The sequence below is a fragment of the Calidris pugnax genome, unplaced genomic scaffold (genome assembly GCF_001431845.1).
Source record: "Calidris pugnax isolate Ruff unplaced genomic scaffold, ASM143184v1 scaffold17, whole genome shotgun sequence".
NCBI classification, from domain to species: Eukaryota; Metazoa; Chordata; class Aves; order Charadriiformes; family Scolopacidae; genus Calidris; species Calidris pugnax.
In genome coordinates, this window is record NW_015090794.1 from 2274881 (window position 1) to 2291137 (window position 16257).

Below are 16257 nucleotides of genomic sequence, written 5' to 3' on the forward strand. Positions count from 1 at the left end.
GCCCTGCTTTACTGTGAGTCTCCCGGCGCTGCCCCGCGCCTCCTCTTTCTCTCGCCGCTGCCCGGGGAGCGGGTGGGGGCCCGGTGGAGCCCTGGGCTGCTGGAGGCGGCTGGGATGGACACCAGGCAGAACCCCATGAAGTCTTGGGGTTGCCGTGTCCCTCAAAGGCCTTCCCCGCAGCAAAGCCTCAAGTGGTGAAGGGGGGAGCCCCTGGTGGTCCCCTCCCGGTGGGTCCGTGGTGGTGCTGAGGTCCCACCGTGGTGGGAGAGGAGGCCCGTGACCATCTTGGGTACTTGGTGGTGAATTTGTTTGTGGGAAAAGGGGCTGCAGGAGTTTTGCCCCCAGCTCCTGGGTCCGGGCCACATTCTGTGTGGTAGGGATGAAGCAGCTGCCCTGAGGAGCCCTGCCTGCCTTTTACCAAAGCACTGCTTAATTTTAGGTGTTGGGAGTACATGTTTGCGTATGCCAAGCTTGAGGGAACGACTGAGACGTGAAATGGGAAGAGCCGCTTGTTTTCAGCTCTTGCTTTACTCGATGGGACAGGGTTGATGGCAGGGGTGGTGGTGGAGCTCCCGTGTTGGAAGAGCTGGAGTAAGAACTGGCTCACACCGCAAGGCTAGACCTGTCAGCGGAGCTGGTCGGAGCTGGTAGTCCTTTTTTCTTCAAGGTAGATGTTGTGTGCTAACCGTGCAAGAGAGAAACTCCTCATTGTACACATTAGGATCCTATGTGGGTGCCTGGCCTCCTTGGGTGCCAACACTACCAGTTGGGACCTGAAATTGACATGACCTTAGAACAGTTAATGGTGAAATTGATTTCCAACCTCAGCTGTGCTCGTTTGGCTCTCGCTTTGGCAAGGAACACTGAGAGCCGCGCTTGGAGCCCACTAGTGCTCCACTTAAAAAATATTCACAGTGAAACCTAAACTGACATGTAACACACTACGTTACAAATTCTAAACTTGCCCCAGATTTGTCCACAAAATCGTTAGGATTTGTAGGCTGCCAGCCTGCTTAGATTATTTTGCATCAAAACCATGCAGAAGTTGTAGTTTTGTATGGTTTTGACACGTGCTCTGTTTCTAGTTTGGTTTCAGCTCTCGGTGAAATGTGGGGTTATGACTCTTTCAGTCAAAATGAAAGCGATTCCGATATTCCCCCGTGTGTAAATCCAGACTGCTGAGTTTCCCGTAGCTCAGTTTGCAGTTTCCTTATGAAAAACTGATTAGCGTTCTCCGCTCTGCATTTGATGGAGGCCGCTTCTTTCTGATCACAGATTTGAGGTTATAAATATGCCCCATCTGGGACCAAATTCTCTCCTGTAGGGTGGTGGCGTGTTTGGTGGGAAGGGGCTGGTGGGGAGGTGGGAAGGGAGAGGCGGTGGCTGGAGGGGTGGGAGTTGGGGAGGGGGTGATGAGGTAGAGGAGGGCGAAGAGTGAGTTAGACATATGGGAACTTCTGGGGAGCGGGAGACCTGATTCGGGACAAGGAGAGCAGGAAGAGGAGCAAGTATCCCATTCAGGGTCAGGTGAGTTACAACATGAAAGTGATTGAAACCTACGAGCTGGAGGGAGAAAGGAAGAGTGAGCATTTGTAAGGCAGAGGATGAAGCTGAGATTGAAAGCTGGTAAGTGAAATACGGAGAAGAACTGGATTCTGCACTTTTTGAAAGAGGAAAGAGGAGTGGGAATGCCTGCGAGTAGCAGAAGGGGGGAGGAAACCCCAAAATGCTTCCACAGTCCAGAGTAAAGAAATCTTTTTGAGAGAGGTAGTGCAGAGAAAAAGATTTGGGTACCAGAGCTGGAAGGAACAGGGTAGGAGGATGGCTCTGTCCTTTGTAATGAAGGAGGTGCAAGAAAGGAAAAGTTTACCTGCTTGTTATGCAACTTCAGCTTGATTGTGATCAGATAACAGTGATTTCTGCTGTTTGTTTTGGTTGAGTAACAGCCAAGGGATCCAAAGCCAGAAACCGGGGCCAGATTTGAGACAGGTCGAATTCTGACTTGGGCCATCACTTGCTGTGGTGGTGGGGCTGCAGCTCCGATCCCAACGCAGGGGAGACACTGCACAGCCTACAGCCAAAGCACTTGTGGAGTGGAAACTAATTGCCGTGTCTGAGATGGAGAGATTGTGAAGAGGCAGATTGCTCTGTCAAAGGCTGCAAAACCATGACATGGCTGTTGGGGTGGGATGCTCTCCAGGGAAGGTGGGTTGCCTTTTGATCTCTTCTGAGAGCCTGGGTTTAGAAACAGCAGAAAACAATTTAAAGCCTCTGTGCCAAGCACCTCTTCCAAGCTCTTTTCTGAAGATGGAACCATTTACTCTGACAGATGATTTTTTTTACCAGACGCGGCGATTCTGCACACGCCGAGTCTCAGACTTGCTGAGGAAACGGTTGATGCCGTTGTGACAGTTTGACATTCCTCAGTTGTGGGATGTTTTCCACCCTTCTTTCATTTCACCCTTTTAAACGTAACCCTTTCATTCCTGCTGTCTTAAGCAACAAATCCTTTGGGGGTGTCTTGTGCTAAAGTATCAGGAACGTGGTCACCCCCTGATGATTGCAGCTCCTGCCTATTAGCACAGCTGTGTGAGCTGAAAGCTTGTCTTCTCTCTTTGGTGGAAAGGGAGGGGTGGGAGAGTGAAGGACCTTGTGGATGGGACGGAGATAAACATGATTTGGGGGATACAGTGATTGCTGAGGTGAGGGGCAAAATTGTCAAGTATGATTTGGGGACCTGTCACCTCCTTCCTGCCCCCGGCTCCACTCTTGAGAGGCTGTTTTTATTGCCTGATGTGAGCTGGGGAGATGCTTTCCCTTTGGATCTTCCCCTGTGGAAGGAGGACAGGCAGAGCAAGGCAGGTGTGAAGTGTCCTTCTGTGTGCCCTCTGTTCTCCCCCACCCCTTTTGGTTATAACAGCTTTCCTTTTATTTTTTTCTCCTTTTTTATTTTGAAGGGGGTTTCCAGAAGCAGCCAGAGCCTGGGAAGTCCCTGGCAAAGCAGCTGCTGTCTGAGAGGCAGGTTAGAGATGGGAAAGTGGGAAAGGATCTGATGATTCCTGGAGGCCAGTGACCAAAGCTACACACTGCTTGCAGGAGTGGGAAGGAAGGGGAAAATGCATCCAAGCCGAAAGTGCTCAGTGAGATCTGCTCTTAGCAGCAGGGCTGTGCCAGTGGGGTCCTCCCAGCTGAGCACTAAGGTAAATGAAATGCCTGTCTGTGCAATGCTGGCTTTAATAATAGCTAGTACTGTGTGCTTGTAAATTATGTGACACTTAAATTCTTATAACTGACAGCCCTCGGAGACATTTTCAGATCTGGGACCTCTTTCTCCACTGAGTAAGTGTGAGCAGACCAAGTGGTAAAACCCTTCTGGAGGAAGGAGAAGAAAGTGAAGTAACACAGAATCCAGCCCTGGAGAAGAGAACAATTATGTAGGTCTTACCCTGTGCCCTGCTGCCCAGACCCCTCTCTGTTCTGTAGAGGCATCTTTGTGTGGTACTGGTGTGCCAATGGAAGAGACTTGTCTCACAGACTTCCATCGTTGCTATCTCTCTGTCACTGGCTAATTGCAATCTCTAATACAGTAATTCATGAGACAGGGAGGCTTGGACAAATGCTGTTTTGAGATTTGAAGATTTTCCGTCCTGGTCTTGCACTGTGTTTTTGTTCTTCATGGCAGGAATTGATATTTTCTAAGTAGAGAAAGTCTTTGAGGTCTTGTTGGAAGTCCTGTTACAAGTAAATAGCTGGTCCCAAAGCTCTTGATATCAAATGTGCGTTATTTGCTCCCTTCACCCTTCTAAATCAGTGGTAAGTGCCCTGTTTGGATGATTACTATCATCAGATTCCAGACGTAGAAGTTTAAGTAATTAGATATCACCCTTCCCAATTTCAGCCAGGCTCTGTAGAGTGCTTTGAAATAAAAGCTATTATTTAAATCCCGTTTATCTTCTTTCTTCGCATGTATTGTTTAATAGTAGTATTTTCTTTCCCCAGAGCTAGAGCTACGGGAGGTTCATGCTACTTCTTCCTAATTCTGAAATTTAAAGCCTTCTCGGGGGGATTTGGCTTCCTGTAGGTTGCTGGCTCTCCCCGGTGTCCTTCCTCTTCGCTCTCTCTGCCATCTCCCCTGCTTTCCCCCTTCTCTTCTCTCAGCTATATTAAAAGGCTCCCAGTAGCTTTCAGCTTGCTTAGTCAGGATTATAGTACATCTTCAGACACTTTTTCTCCCCTGAAAGGTTTTATTTCAGCGCGGTGCTTGTTAGCAAGTCTGCACAACAAAGGCAGTGTGTTAGCACTGTGTCCTCTTAGCGAGCTACATGCCCCCGTTTAACTCTGCGCGAAAGAGCCACGTAAGCGACACAGAAGTGTGTCTGGTCCTGAACAAAACACTTTCACCGTGGGGAGATAAATTCATAGCAAGCAGTGATAGTTTAAGGGAAATGATAACAAGAACTGAGAAGGGGAGGATCTGTCTCCGAGTCTGCTGTTTGCCCGGAGCTGGTTTGGAGCAGAGGGATGTTCTCAGGGCATCCTCCAGCTGCAGGCTGGAATGCCCCTGCTCTGGTTTGGAACAGTCTGGGTCCTACAGGGAAGCTTTTTAGCAGTGCCATAGCCCAGCCTTTTCTATTTGCTTTCACATCATTTCAAACAAAGAGGCGATGGGGTTAGAAGCACTTCGAAAGCCTCCAAAGCAACCACCCCAAAGTCTTGAGCTTTTTTGTTGTAAAACAAAAAAGTGTTAAGAACAGACTACTTTGTTGTGTGGTTGGTTGTGGCCGTGGGGTTGCACGATGAAAAGGGGGTGTTTGGTTTCACTCAGGCTCTTTGCTCAGTACCACGGTGTTGTTGCTTCTGTGTTGCAAAACTTTGCAGGGGAATTTATTGATTGCAAACTTATTTGATTCATTTCTCTGACAATAATGAATATTCTCCCCCTTCTTCTTTTCAGTAGTACAACCTCAGCTTGCCAGCATCCAGCAAAGGGCCTTTTTGAATGCCTTGTTGGGTCAAAGGTGCACTTGATATATGGCTCCAGGCAGATTTTTTTTGTGTGTGCAAGATGTAGTTTGGTTTTCATGCAAAGCTCTGTGCTCTTGGTTCATTTCTTCTTGTGGTTTGGGCTTTAAGTAAAAGTTAAGACTTTTTTAATGGGGGGAGAGAGAAAGCCATATGACCGGAAAGTTTTGGATTTCACATCTTTAAATCTTTACAGAGCATGAAGAATGGGATTCTCTCATTCTCCTACCATGACAGGCTGAGCCTGGACTGGGGGAAAGAAACTGGGGTGACAGGGCAATATGGATAGACCAAATCATTTCAGATGGGTGACTCTTGTGTTGCACGCTTGGGTTGTGGTTATTGGTAGCATGTGGGTTTGAACAAGGGACGTGTTCAGTTTGGGGAGACAGAGGAGGCTGGGAGGGGAGGGAGAAGGTGGTGGTGGTGGTGGGGGGGAGTTAATGGAAAAGTACAGTAAAGCACCTTCTGAGGTGAGAATAAGTAGTGAAGGTCTATTAGCAGTTGATGACAATTTACATGTATTACTTATGTAAAGATCAGCTCGCAGCAGGTAGAGGAGCGTGCTCCCATGTGAGCTGTCAAAGGCTCCGTCTGCCTCCTGAGTGGGAGGGAGCATGGGAATCGCTGAGTTTTCAATGTGCAAAGGAGTGAACAGTCTGAAGAACAGCAAAGTGCTTCAGATGGAAAGAGAGGAGATTGGCAGGGGCTGAAGGTAACACAAATCTGGGAACTATTGGTAAAAAGTCCAGGCAGTGAGCAGCCACAGGGGTGATGGGGTTTTCTGCTGGGTTTGAAGACTTGGAGGTGTGATGAGTTGTGCTGGGAGTCTGCAGGGGATGTCCCTGAATTAGGAGCCCAGCATGGCCTCACATCATTCCCATCTATGATGCTGGAGAGAACAGCTATGGGAAAACATCAGCTTCTGCATCCTGGTCAGCAAAGTGCGTCCTGAACTCTGGAAAAGCCCCCTTCTCGGTTATGCTCTCGTTTTGTAAAATGACAGCAGAAAGTGACAGTCAGTCTGAGGGGTCTGGCCTGCTAAAGAGGCTGGAAGCAGTGGGTGACTGGATCAGGCCCTGTGTTAGCTTCCTCCACCCCAGGGGAATCCACCATGGACTCCTCGGTGCAGAAGATGCCTGAGCTGGAGGTAGCCCGGGTGCTGCTGGAGGCAAGCTGCCTGGTGCGTAGGAGTGAAAGTGTCTGTGCTGTTCTTGCAGGAAAAAATAAACTCTGGACTGATGGGAGGTGCTGATGAATGCGTTCCCCAAAGTTTTAAAAGCCAGGAGTTGGGTTTGCTCAGGAGGAAAGTGGCTTGTCCCGAGCGAGATGCAGAGTCTCAGAGCTCTATGGGTGATGGAGGTGCTGCCTGGCTGAGAGCTCAGATATTCTTTCGCCATTCCAGCATCCCTTTGGGTAAGACCCTTCTCTCTTTGCTGACACGGATGAGAACATCCCTAGACCGACATGAACCTTGCAGAAACCCAGGAGCACAGCTTTATGGAGTGCTTGGAGAGGCTGAGGTGGATACAGTGCCCTTGCTCAAGCAGACGTGGTGCCTTGGGCCCCGTGGCGTGGTTGAACCCAGCACACTGCATAGGTGGGTGCCCCCAGCATTGTCTGACTTACAAACTGATGAATTCTGGTTCATGTAACATGACTGCTCTGCTGCCCTCTTGCCAGGAAGAAGGTACAGGACAAACAAGAGAAGCTGTTAACCTTGCCCCATGCCCCAGCAGTGCAGTGAGCATGCCAGCCAATGCCCAAGATGGAAGCAAACTTGTTTGACCATATTTACCTGGAGGGAGTGGGAAGATGGAGAGTGGAAAATCCCCACATACGAGGCCAAAGGGAGAAATATTTCAGAATAGGGGTTAAGGAAGAGGAAGCAGAAGCTTTGGGGGCAAAAGGGACTTTTCCCCCCACCCCAACTAAGCCATGATCAAAGGAAAGGTTCCTGGTGAAGGGAGCAGGGTCTGTGTTACTGTCAGTTCAAGGATACCGTTTCTCGAGAGGGGTTCAGGGGGAGGAAGCAGTGACATGCTGATGAATAACTTCCTTTTTTCCCCCCTGGATCTTTGCATCTCCTCTGTTGCTGAAATCCTGCGCAGAATCTGTCTTTAGTTTGAACTGTTGCATGTGTCCAGTAACATGGGAACCGCTGTCTAGAGGGTGAAGCCTCTTGAAGACTCAGTGGGTGCCTTGGGAGAGTAGGTCTAGATGATTTGGTGGCAGGGTTTGAGAAGTGCGTGCTGCCTAAGGGATGTGCTCTACCAAGGTGCTCCAGAAGATGCTGGAGATGAAGTGGAGCAGGAGCACAGCGTGGTGCAGAGTCTGTGGCTCAGCCTGGGGAGTGTCCAGGAGAGGGAGCTGGATCCTGGGAGCAAAGCATGATGTAAGTCTGTGGCTCAGCCTGGGGAGTGTCCAGGAGAGGGAGCTGGATCCAGGATGGAACAGCACGTCTGGGAAACGCTGCACACGTGGGAGCAATAAATGTGTGAGCAATAAACGGCGCTGGCTGGACGTGGGCCCCGATGGCTTGGGAGGGTGATGGATCAAAACATAAGGAATGGTCCGGATTTCTTCTGGGTTAGATGAGCTCTTCATAAATTAGGGCTGTTGCTGATGGGATTTAGTTGTGAAATGGTAATGAGTGAAATATCAGCAGCGTCTTGTGAGAAATAGACGTTCTTGGGAGAAAACCACTTTGGAGCCCAAAACTGGGCAATCTTTAGATGTGCAGTGCTTGCCAACCTATAATGCAGTCTCTGCTGCTTTCAGACTTAAAAAGGCTGTACAGTATTTTGTACATACAATGTGTACTTTTCTGCAATTGCTATAGTTTGTTTTTCCTAATTTACCCTTTCCTTGTTTATCTTGCATACTGTGCAGGGGTCTAATTTAGATTTTTTTTTTTTAGGAAAAAAACTGCTTAGCAGTTATGGGTTGGGGCAGCAATTTCTTTAGCATTTAGAGGTGAATTTGATTAGCACCTTTGGAAAACTGTGCAGCAAATTGCAGTGCTAATCAAGGAAATCAAGCCATGGAGTTTTAAGGCAGACTTGGTTATTTTTTATTTTTTTTCTTAAACCAAAAATGAGGATATTAAGTTGTCTGAGCCTCAGAAGCATTATATTTCTGCTTGTTTCATGTGTCAGGCTTTCTGATTCCACAGTTGTGCTGGACAGAGTGTTGGTAGAAAAACATGAATACTCCAAAATATAAAACACTTAATTTGCGGTCCAAAAGCTGATTCTTTAGTGTTGTGATCAGTTTTTTCCCTCCCTCCCTGTAACTGAGCAAAATATTCTGCATGTCTTTTATTAGTTTGGAAAATCCTGCACTGTGTATGAGAGATGGGCAGGAAGAGATACAACCAATTAAAGCCCCAACTTTATTGTGTTAGCGCTGTGATTCAGGATCTGTTGAAATCAATGGGAACCCTCCCAGTGACCTCAGATATGCGTTGGATTGAGTTTTACTGGTTTTCTCAAACGAGAACCAAATACACGCCGGGTGCAAAGAGATGGCGTAAGTGTTAAGTGGATTAACTGGAGACCTTTGTTTGTGTCTGGGGGGAATGGGACATTTATTTCTATTCCCTGGGGCTGCAGATTTTCGGTTGCTGGTCAGACTTCAAAGAAATGGGAATCCGGGCCTGAACTCGGGATATAGTTTCACATAGACTTTCTACCAGTGTTCCCCAATGAGAGACATCAACCAGATGAACACCAGAATTCTTGTTTGCAGAATGGCAGTATTCAGATAAGGAAGGAAACAGATTTGATCATTAACTAAGGAGTATTTGGGGGGAAACAAATTGGCCTTTTCCAAGACCTCTTGTGTTGCTACATGTGACGTGGCTGGTGTTTGGATAATGTTTGAAAGATGGGTAAGTTAGCTGCTGGGAGCAAAATGCATGGAGCCTAATCAGGAAATGTTGGCCTTCATCTTTTTTTTTTTTTTTTTTCTGAGAAATGGAGATTACTGCAGTTACGAACTGCAAATTGGTAACTGGAGGAGATTCCTAAAATATGAGATAATCCCTAGAAACTGACCAACTTTCTCTGTAGAACATCAAATTCTAGGTCTATAATCTGTAATTAAATTGCTTATGTGCTGTTAAAAAAAGCATCTGGCTGTTCTAAGATTGTCTGGTGCAAGGGCATAGACACTATAAATGAGAGAGCTGTAGTGACATGTAAAAAGTACCAATTTAGAGGACAGGAAAATATTAAGATTTTATATCTCCAGCCTACCAGGATGTGAGAGGATCCAGAAGGTCAACCCATAGCAAAACTACTGTATTCTGCAATTGCAACGTATAACATTAACCATTACGCTGCCAGAAGAATTGAGGTGTCCTTTGGATGCCTCTTGAATGGTGTTTATGAGTTTAAGCTGTCTCATTAAGAATCTTTTGAAACATTAAGTGTTTTCAATATAAGGAGATAATCCAATACGTAATAGATGCACAGATAACGTTATGTAGAAATGGAAATGTGTTGTCCTCTAAAGTGAAAGTGTAACCTTGCAGGTACAATCTGCTCTCAGTATGTGGTGGGTTATTTGTACTGGGAACAGCAGACACTGTAAATCACCATCAACAACAAATCCCGTGCTGGAGCTGTTGTCTATTTACACTGCAAAATATTTTGTGAAACTGAAATGGGAGGGGTCAGAAAGTACAACTGTGTCTTTGCTGCTGCAAAGATAAGCACAGATACTCCCCAGGATGTGTGCATGAACTGAGGATTTCTCTGTGTCTCTTTTTCAGATGCTTGTAGAAAGGAAATTCTGTCTGAAAGTCTTGAAATTAATGCATTACTTTCACTCATACTCTGCAGCGCAATTAAGCTGTTTTCCTCATCTGCATTAAGAGATGAATAGTGTATGTGAGTAACCTGGGGTCACGCAGAGTCTAACAGAGCTGGGCTGAGCCTCCTGGTTCTGCATTGGGTCAGGCCGCTCAGTTACAGAGAGCTTTTCCCAGAAGTGCATTGTTGAGTTTGCCTGAAGCAAGTGGCATGTCCCTTACAGCTGTTGAGCAGAAAATTATCTCAGAACAGACCCTGTGCCATTTTCTGGTGTGAAGGCAGAAACAGTATTTATAGAATTCCTCTCCCTTCTGAATTGTGGCTAATAGCAATGACTGTGTTGTATTTTAATGGAGATGAGGATATGTGAATAAATTCCTTCCTGAGGCGTGAAAATACTTCTGTAACTCTGGACTCAAAACACGTACTTCAGCCTGGACTATTTCTAATACTGACTTTTATTCCCTCTCCTTGTTTTCCTCTAGTTGTGGCCTTCCTGGTGGCATATCATCAAAACAAGCAGCTAATAGGAGAGAAGGGGCTGCTCCCTTGTAAACTGTACCTGCAGAATGTCAAAAAGTATTTCAAAGGGAAGATAAACCTGGATGCTCTGAGCTATGCGCCAACAATCATCTGGTTTCTGGACTGGTCAGACATGGACAGCACCTTGGACTACCTCTCCCTGCTTGGCCTGGCAACTTCAGCCTTTGTATTGATAACTGGATGTGCAAACATGGTCCTCATGTTTCTCCTGTGGGTTCTCTACCTCTCGTTGGTCAATGTTGGACAGATCTGGTACGTTAACAATCTCTCTGCTTTGTTGTTTGTTTTTTTTTTTCTATAATCTCTTGCTGTTCATTGTACATACTGACTTTCTGTTACAATTTGAGGTGGGTAATCTGGTGAGAGTGACACAGGAACGTGAGATAAGGAAAGCATTTGGCAGAAGTGAGTTATGGGCACGCTCCTGCTCTCTCTTTTACCTGGGATATCTGCCCTGATTTCTGTTGTCCCCTGAGAAAGGCAAATTGGCTGCATAACAAGCCATGTTACATGTTGTCCCTGCTGTGGAGCACTTTCCCTTATGACTGTTGCAAGGGAATTCCCCAAGTAATTCCCTTGGAGATAGTTTCTCAATTTTCAATTATATCCAAAAAGACAGCTGGGAGGCTCAAGATAAGTATATGAAGCCTGTGGGGAAAAAGTAAAGGAGAAATAGTGACTGTCTGCATATTGCCTTGCTGCCAGGAAAGGCTGTGGGGCAATAGGAGAGGCTTTAGGTGGGTCTCACACTTGTTTAGGCCCCAAATACATTGGTTAAAAGAAAATGGGCCCTTAGAAACCCAAATTTGATTAGTTTACCTCTTCACGTGCCTCTCTGCCTGTAGCAGCAGTGATGTGGTAACTTTGAGGGAGGTAAAAGGCTATGTCATGGAAAGGTGTTCAAGGACTGGACATGATACAGCTGTGTCACTGGGATGTCCTTCCCAAAACTTCTGGCTCTACAATGCATGATGGGTCACCTTCTCTATAAATGGGTTCAGTGAATTTAATTTTAAAGATTTGCATATGCTTGGGCAGCCCTGCGCCTTGTCCTGTCCCATTCATTCCTATCCTACTCCGGATGGTATGTAAGTGGGTGAAGGATAACAGCTTCAGTTTTCTGAAAAGCTCTATTCTCTGAGGTCTTAACTCAGCGTGAACTTCAGACTGTGAAAGAAAGCCACAAAATTTGAAAAATAACTCGGTGGATAGTTTTCCGTTGCCCATTTCCAAGTTATTCCAAAATCGCTTGTCTATTTTTCTAGATGTTTTATATTACGGGCCAAGAATTCAAGCATCTTCCTGCTCTCATTTCCAGAGATCCAGAAGCTTGTGCCATTGTAGCAGCAAAATCTGGATGTGTTCCTTGACTTCTTTCTGTTTGCCTTTCTGTTGGGGGGGCAGGGGGAGAACCCCAAACGTCCTCCCCCTCAAGCTGCAAAGGTTTTCTAGCTGAAAGCTGGACCTGCAGTGACTCTCCAGGCTGAAGGTTTGATCTGGCTTGCTCCTGAAGGAGTGGGCTAATTATGGCATTAGCATGTCAGGCTTGCTTTGTTAGTGCCTGCAGTGCGCTCTGAAGTGCTCAGTACTGGTGCTGTGGCTGTAGTGATGCTACAGCATCAATATAGTTTTGATTTTAAAAAATAGCTAGCTTGAATGTATTCTCCATGTCTTGTTGGGCAGTTGTGTTCTGTGCTGGTCCTCTGCTCCCAGTTGCCTTTCCTGGTTCCGGCAGACTGAAGGCAGAGGTGTGATGTCTTCTCTGCCGGTGCTGCAGGGGTGACAGTCCTGAAGAACTCAGGTTTTTGCCAAAAGAAGCCCAGTTGTGCCTGTTGAATGCTTGTAATCTCTCAACTCTTTAAGGGAGAGGTGAAGGGCAGGGGGTAGAGAGGGGAGTCTTTTTCCACAGCTGCATCAAACCACCACCACTGTCCAGCAGACCATGTCCAAAATGGGGTGTTAGAAGCTCATGGCCAAGCTTTAGGTCTCTACAGGTCTGAAGACAATGAGCTGGCCAGCAGGAATGCAAGCGGAGCCCAGAGTTTGCCTTTTGTGGATGCTGTGGTTGAAAGGAATTGACTCTTGATATCTGAGATAAGGCTGTGGTTTTTTTCCTCCTTTGCTTCTTCAGATTTGGAGCTTAAAAGTTGCTCTGGCACAGGCAGGTGACTCCTGGTCTACAGCGGTAACACACCAGGGGTTCTTCTGGAGAAGGGGTGAGAGAGACAAGTTGGGGGGGCGATAGGTAGTGTAGCCTCAACTTCATCTCTTCTTAATTGTGGTATCAAATATATTAAACAGGAAATTAGGTGGTTCTTGTAAAGGGGTGAGGGAAAAGAATCAAAGCAACCCAGCAGTACAGTTCATTCAGCTGTGGTTACATTTTTCATTAGATCCTCTGAAATGGGTCACTGGGTGGTCAAAAACATATTATTATTGTGCATACAGTGTGACATTCAATTCCTGGAGAAGGGAATGCTGGGTGGCTAGGTAGTTACAGTGCAAGTAAACATGAAGAAAGAGCAAAGGAGGGATTAACTAATTTCTCACCATCCCTCAGGGAACTGTGGTGGCCCAAGGGATGAGTTTAGAGTATCTGAAATCTCATGAATTCTTCTGCTGATTGTGAGTGGGTGGATGCATTGGCCTTAAAACTAAGGCTGGCTTTAAAACTCACTTTGCACACTATTTGTAGGTGGGCTTAGGTGGTCCGTTAACGTTGTCTTACTCTCAAATTTGGGCGGATTGAGAGGTTTTGATGAGTTCTGATTGTTCTCCAAGGTATCTGTTGAAGACTACGGTGACTCCTTATAAAGGGGGAAAGGACAACATTGGCAGGCATTCCTCATCAGAGTTACAAGATAATTCAGCAAAGAGGACTGAAATGAGGAAGAAATTCCTCCTGTGGCCACATTATTTTGTAGTTATTGTACAGTATTTCCTAATGTTGCTCTTCAGCTGGCAGACGTGGACTCCTGCGAGCCAGCACTGCTGGGCTGGGCATGGGCCTGTGGGCTGACCCCATCCAGAAAAATCCTTTGCAGTAGTTGCCTGGGAAGCCAGTTCAAGGAAGAGACGTGATGATAAGGAGGAATAGAGTTCTCTTCTTCAGGGCCAGTGAGGAACAATTTATTCCTTTTATCGCCTTTTCTTTTTCTATTTTAATTTTAAATGTTTCTGTTTGTTTTGGGCTGGAGTCTCCAGATACCGGGCGCTGCTGAAGGAGCGAGTCTTTCAACTGCTGTCCAGCTGGCTTGGGCTCAGAGTCAGAGGAAGCTTTAGAAGAGCAAACTGTCTCCTTTGAAGGGCAGGACGTGTTGCCTGCCTGCCCCAGTACTGCAGACCTCCACCTGTGAGCTGGGGAATACACTGTGTGCCTGGGGACAGCTGAGTCTGCTGTGACAGCGTGGCAAGGGACCAGCTAAAGGTCTTTGAGGGTGTTAAAACCCTGAAGAAAGCTGCTCCTGGAGCAAGGCTGATGTGAGCTGTTTGTAATGGATTTTGCGAGATAAGGATTACTTTGGCAACAGAAAATCCTGAGAACTGGGGCCAGGATGTTGTCCTGGCCCTGAATTCTTGACTTTGCCAGTTTACTGTTGGCTCTGCCAAAGCTCAGGTGAACTGTCTGAAATAAGATGCACGTTGGTGGGTCTCAGAACTAGGCTAGCTTTCAGAGGACAGCCTGTTAATGTCGATACCTGTGAAATGTGGGGCCAAGGTTGCCTTTGCCAAATTTGAAAGTGGAAAGTACTGGGAAGCTTTTGTAATTCTGGGCTTTCTGTTCCCAAAACAGCTGTGGTATTCAGGGTCTGCTCAAACTAAACCTGGACGTGTTCTCTGGATCGTGGGACATGTATATAATGGTGCTGCACATGCATCACAAGCTCAGTGTGTCTGTCTTAAAATACTCTTTTGTGTTTTTTTTTCCCTCTCTGCCATTTTGAACTTTTCCTTTTGAAGTAGGAGGAGACTGTCAAGAATCCCAAAATCTGGCAGTGCAAAAGAAATACGTCTGACCCATAGGCTGGGTGAAGTGCTTAATCATTATGTTAATTTTAGCCTTGATTTTTCTTGTAATTTCTGCAGACTGCTTAATTTCAGTAAAATAATAATAGTAAAAGTGGTCCTAGTTTAATAGAAGCTGTTTAATGAAGGTAAAGATGTTTAAAAGGATTTTGTGGGAATTCCCTGTATTTTGGCACCTGTTTTGCAGCTTGCAAGTCCTGCTTGTCCAGGTTCAGTCATTGAAGAACAGAGCAGCTCCACAGTTCTGATGCAAATGGCTTTGCCTTTCCCCGCTTCCTCCCTCCTGAACATTAGTATAATGGGTTGTCGTACGTTTAAACAAGAATGGGAAAAGCTGCCCCTTTGTTTAAAAGTAAAAATACTTGTTGCAGGTGACCTCATGAAACCTCCATTTGTTTTTATTCCCTGTGGTTTCTGCTGGGGCATATGTCTGCAGAGATGGACCACTGGCAGTAGAGGTCCTTTGTGAGGAAAAGCTCTCTGGGAGAGGTGTTCTGGCAGAAGTTGGATCATTTTTGTACCAGAATAACTAATGTAATTCTAAAGTGAATTCATAATTCTGGGATAAAATCACTTTTATCCCACAGTAAGGTGTCTCCAGAGAGCTATTACATTTTCTTATATACACAAACTTTTAAACTACTCTGCCGCTGATCTCCTGTTTCTTCTTCTGTTGTTTCCTCAATGAACCCTCCCCAGCATTTTCAAACGTTATCTGAAAACCCTCCCTTTCCCTTGGTTATTGTGTTGTTTCGTTTTACAAAGTGTATTACCCACTGTTAGAGAGCATTCAATGGTATAGTTTGTAAGACACTTGATACAAAAGCTAGAATTGTGGGTTTTTTAAATCCTATTGCCTTTTTTTTCCTTTCATGAGTAAGATTCTGGTAGAGTTACAAGAGCTCAAGGGAACAGGTTAAACAAGCCAATAAATAAAACGTTACAGCATGAGGTGGCTACAGCGTTCTTTTCAGTGTGTTCTTCCCTTGTGGAAAATGTTGGTGGAGCTACTGCTAACAGGTATTTAGGGTAAAATAAGGCTAAGCAGTGCCCCTTTTTTTTTTTTTTGCTGGAAGGAATATGAAACTGAGCAGTGCTTCAACGTTGCTCAACCCCAGAGACTGCAGTGAGTGCCATTTGGGCTGTGCTCACCCGCCCTTCAAAGCCTGTGAGCCTGAGAGGTTTCCAAGAAGTGCAGATGCTGCAATGATTTGTAGAGCATGGAGGAGAGGACTTGCCTCTGTCTTTCTGACCCCAAATGCCTGGTGCTTTTTCATATTTAGCTGATTGAACATAATATTAATAGCATTTAACTTCAATATTAAGGACTTACTGGAGGGACAGGTATCCTCCAGGTCATGAAAGCATGTCTCTGAGGCATGCAATTTAATTGCAATTAAATTACCGTCCTCAGAAGTTCATTTACAACAGAGAAAGAAGAAAGACTTGTATGTCATGGAGGTTTTGTGGTTTATATGTCTCATTAAAAACCACTTGACCTGTGCAGGACTTCAATCACAGGGTTCTGTGTGCTAGCAGATGAACTGGTGACTGGTTCAGGGTGAAGTCCATTAAATGCTAGGGGGCTGATGAGATGCTCAGGGCTGTGTTTTCGCTCTCCAGGAGGGCATTAGTAGCCATCAAGTGGACCTCCTTCCCACTTTCTTTCCTCTTATATTCTTCAGCTTTGGTTTTTCAGTCTAAAGCACTTGAGTTTTTGCCTAGTGTCATCCTACCCAGTAAAGGTTACAAACAGATCTCTGAATTACTTACTCCAGCTCATAAAACAGCCAGTGTGTGAATTGTGGGCTGGATTTGGCAAAACATCATTCCCATTTTTAAGTGTTTG

At 45.9% G+C, this 16257-nt stretch overlaps 1 protein-coding gene across 1 annotated transcript in view; it reads left to right on the plus strand.

Moving 5' to 3' along the window:
* LOC106884646 (lipase maturation factor 1-like) overlaps positions 1-16257 on the plus strand; it is a 96553-nt gene that overhangs the window by 11446 nt on the left and 68850 nt on the right. Inside the window, exon 4 of the mRNA XM_014936168.1 lies at positions 10325-10634. Coding sequence (XP_014791654.1) covers positions 10325-10634 — 310 coding nt within the window. The remainder of the gene's footprint in view (positions 1-10324; positions 10635-16257) is intronic.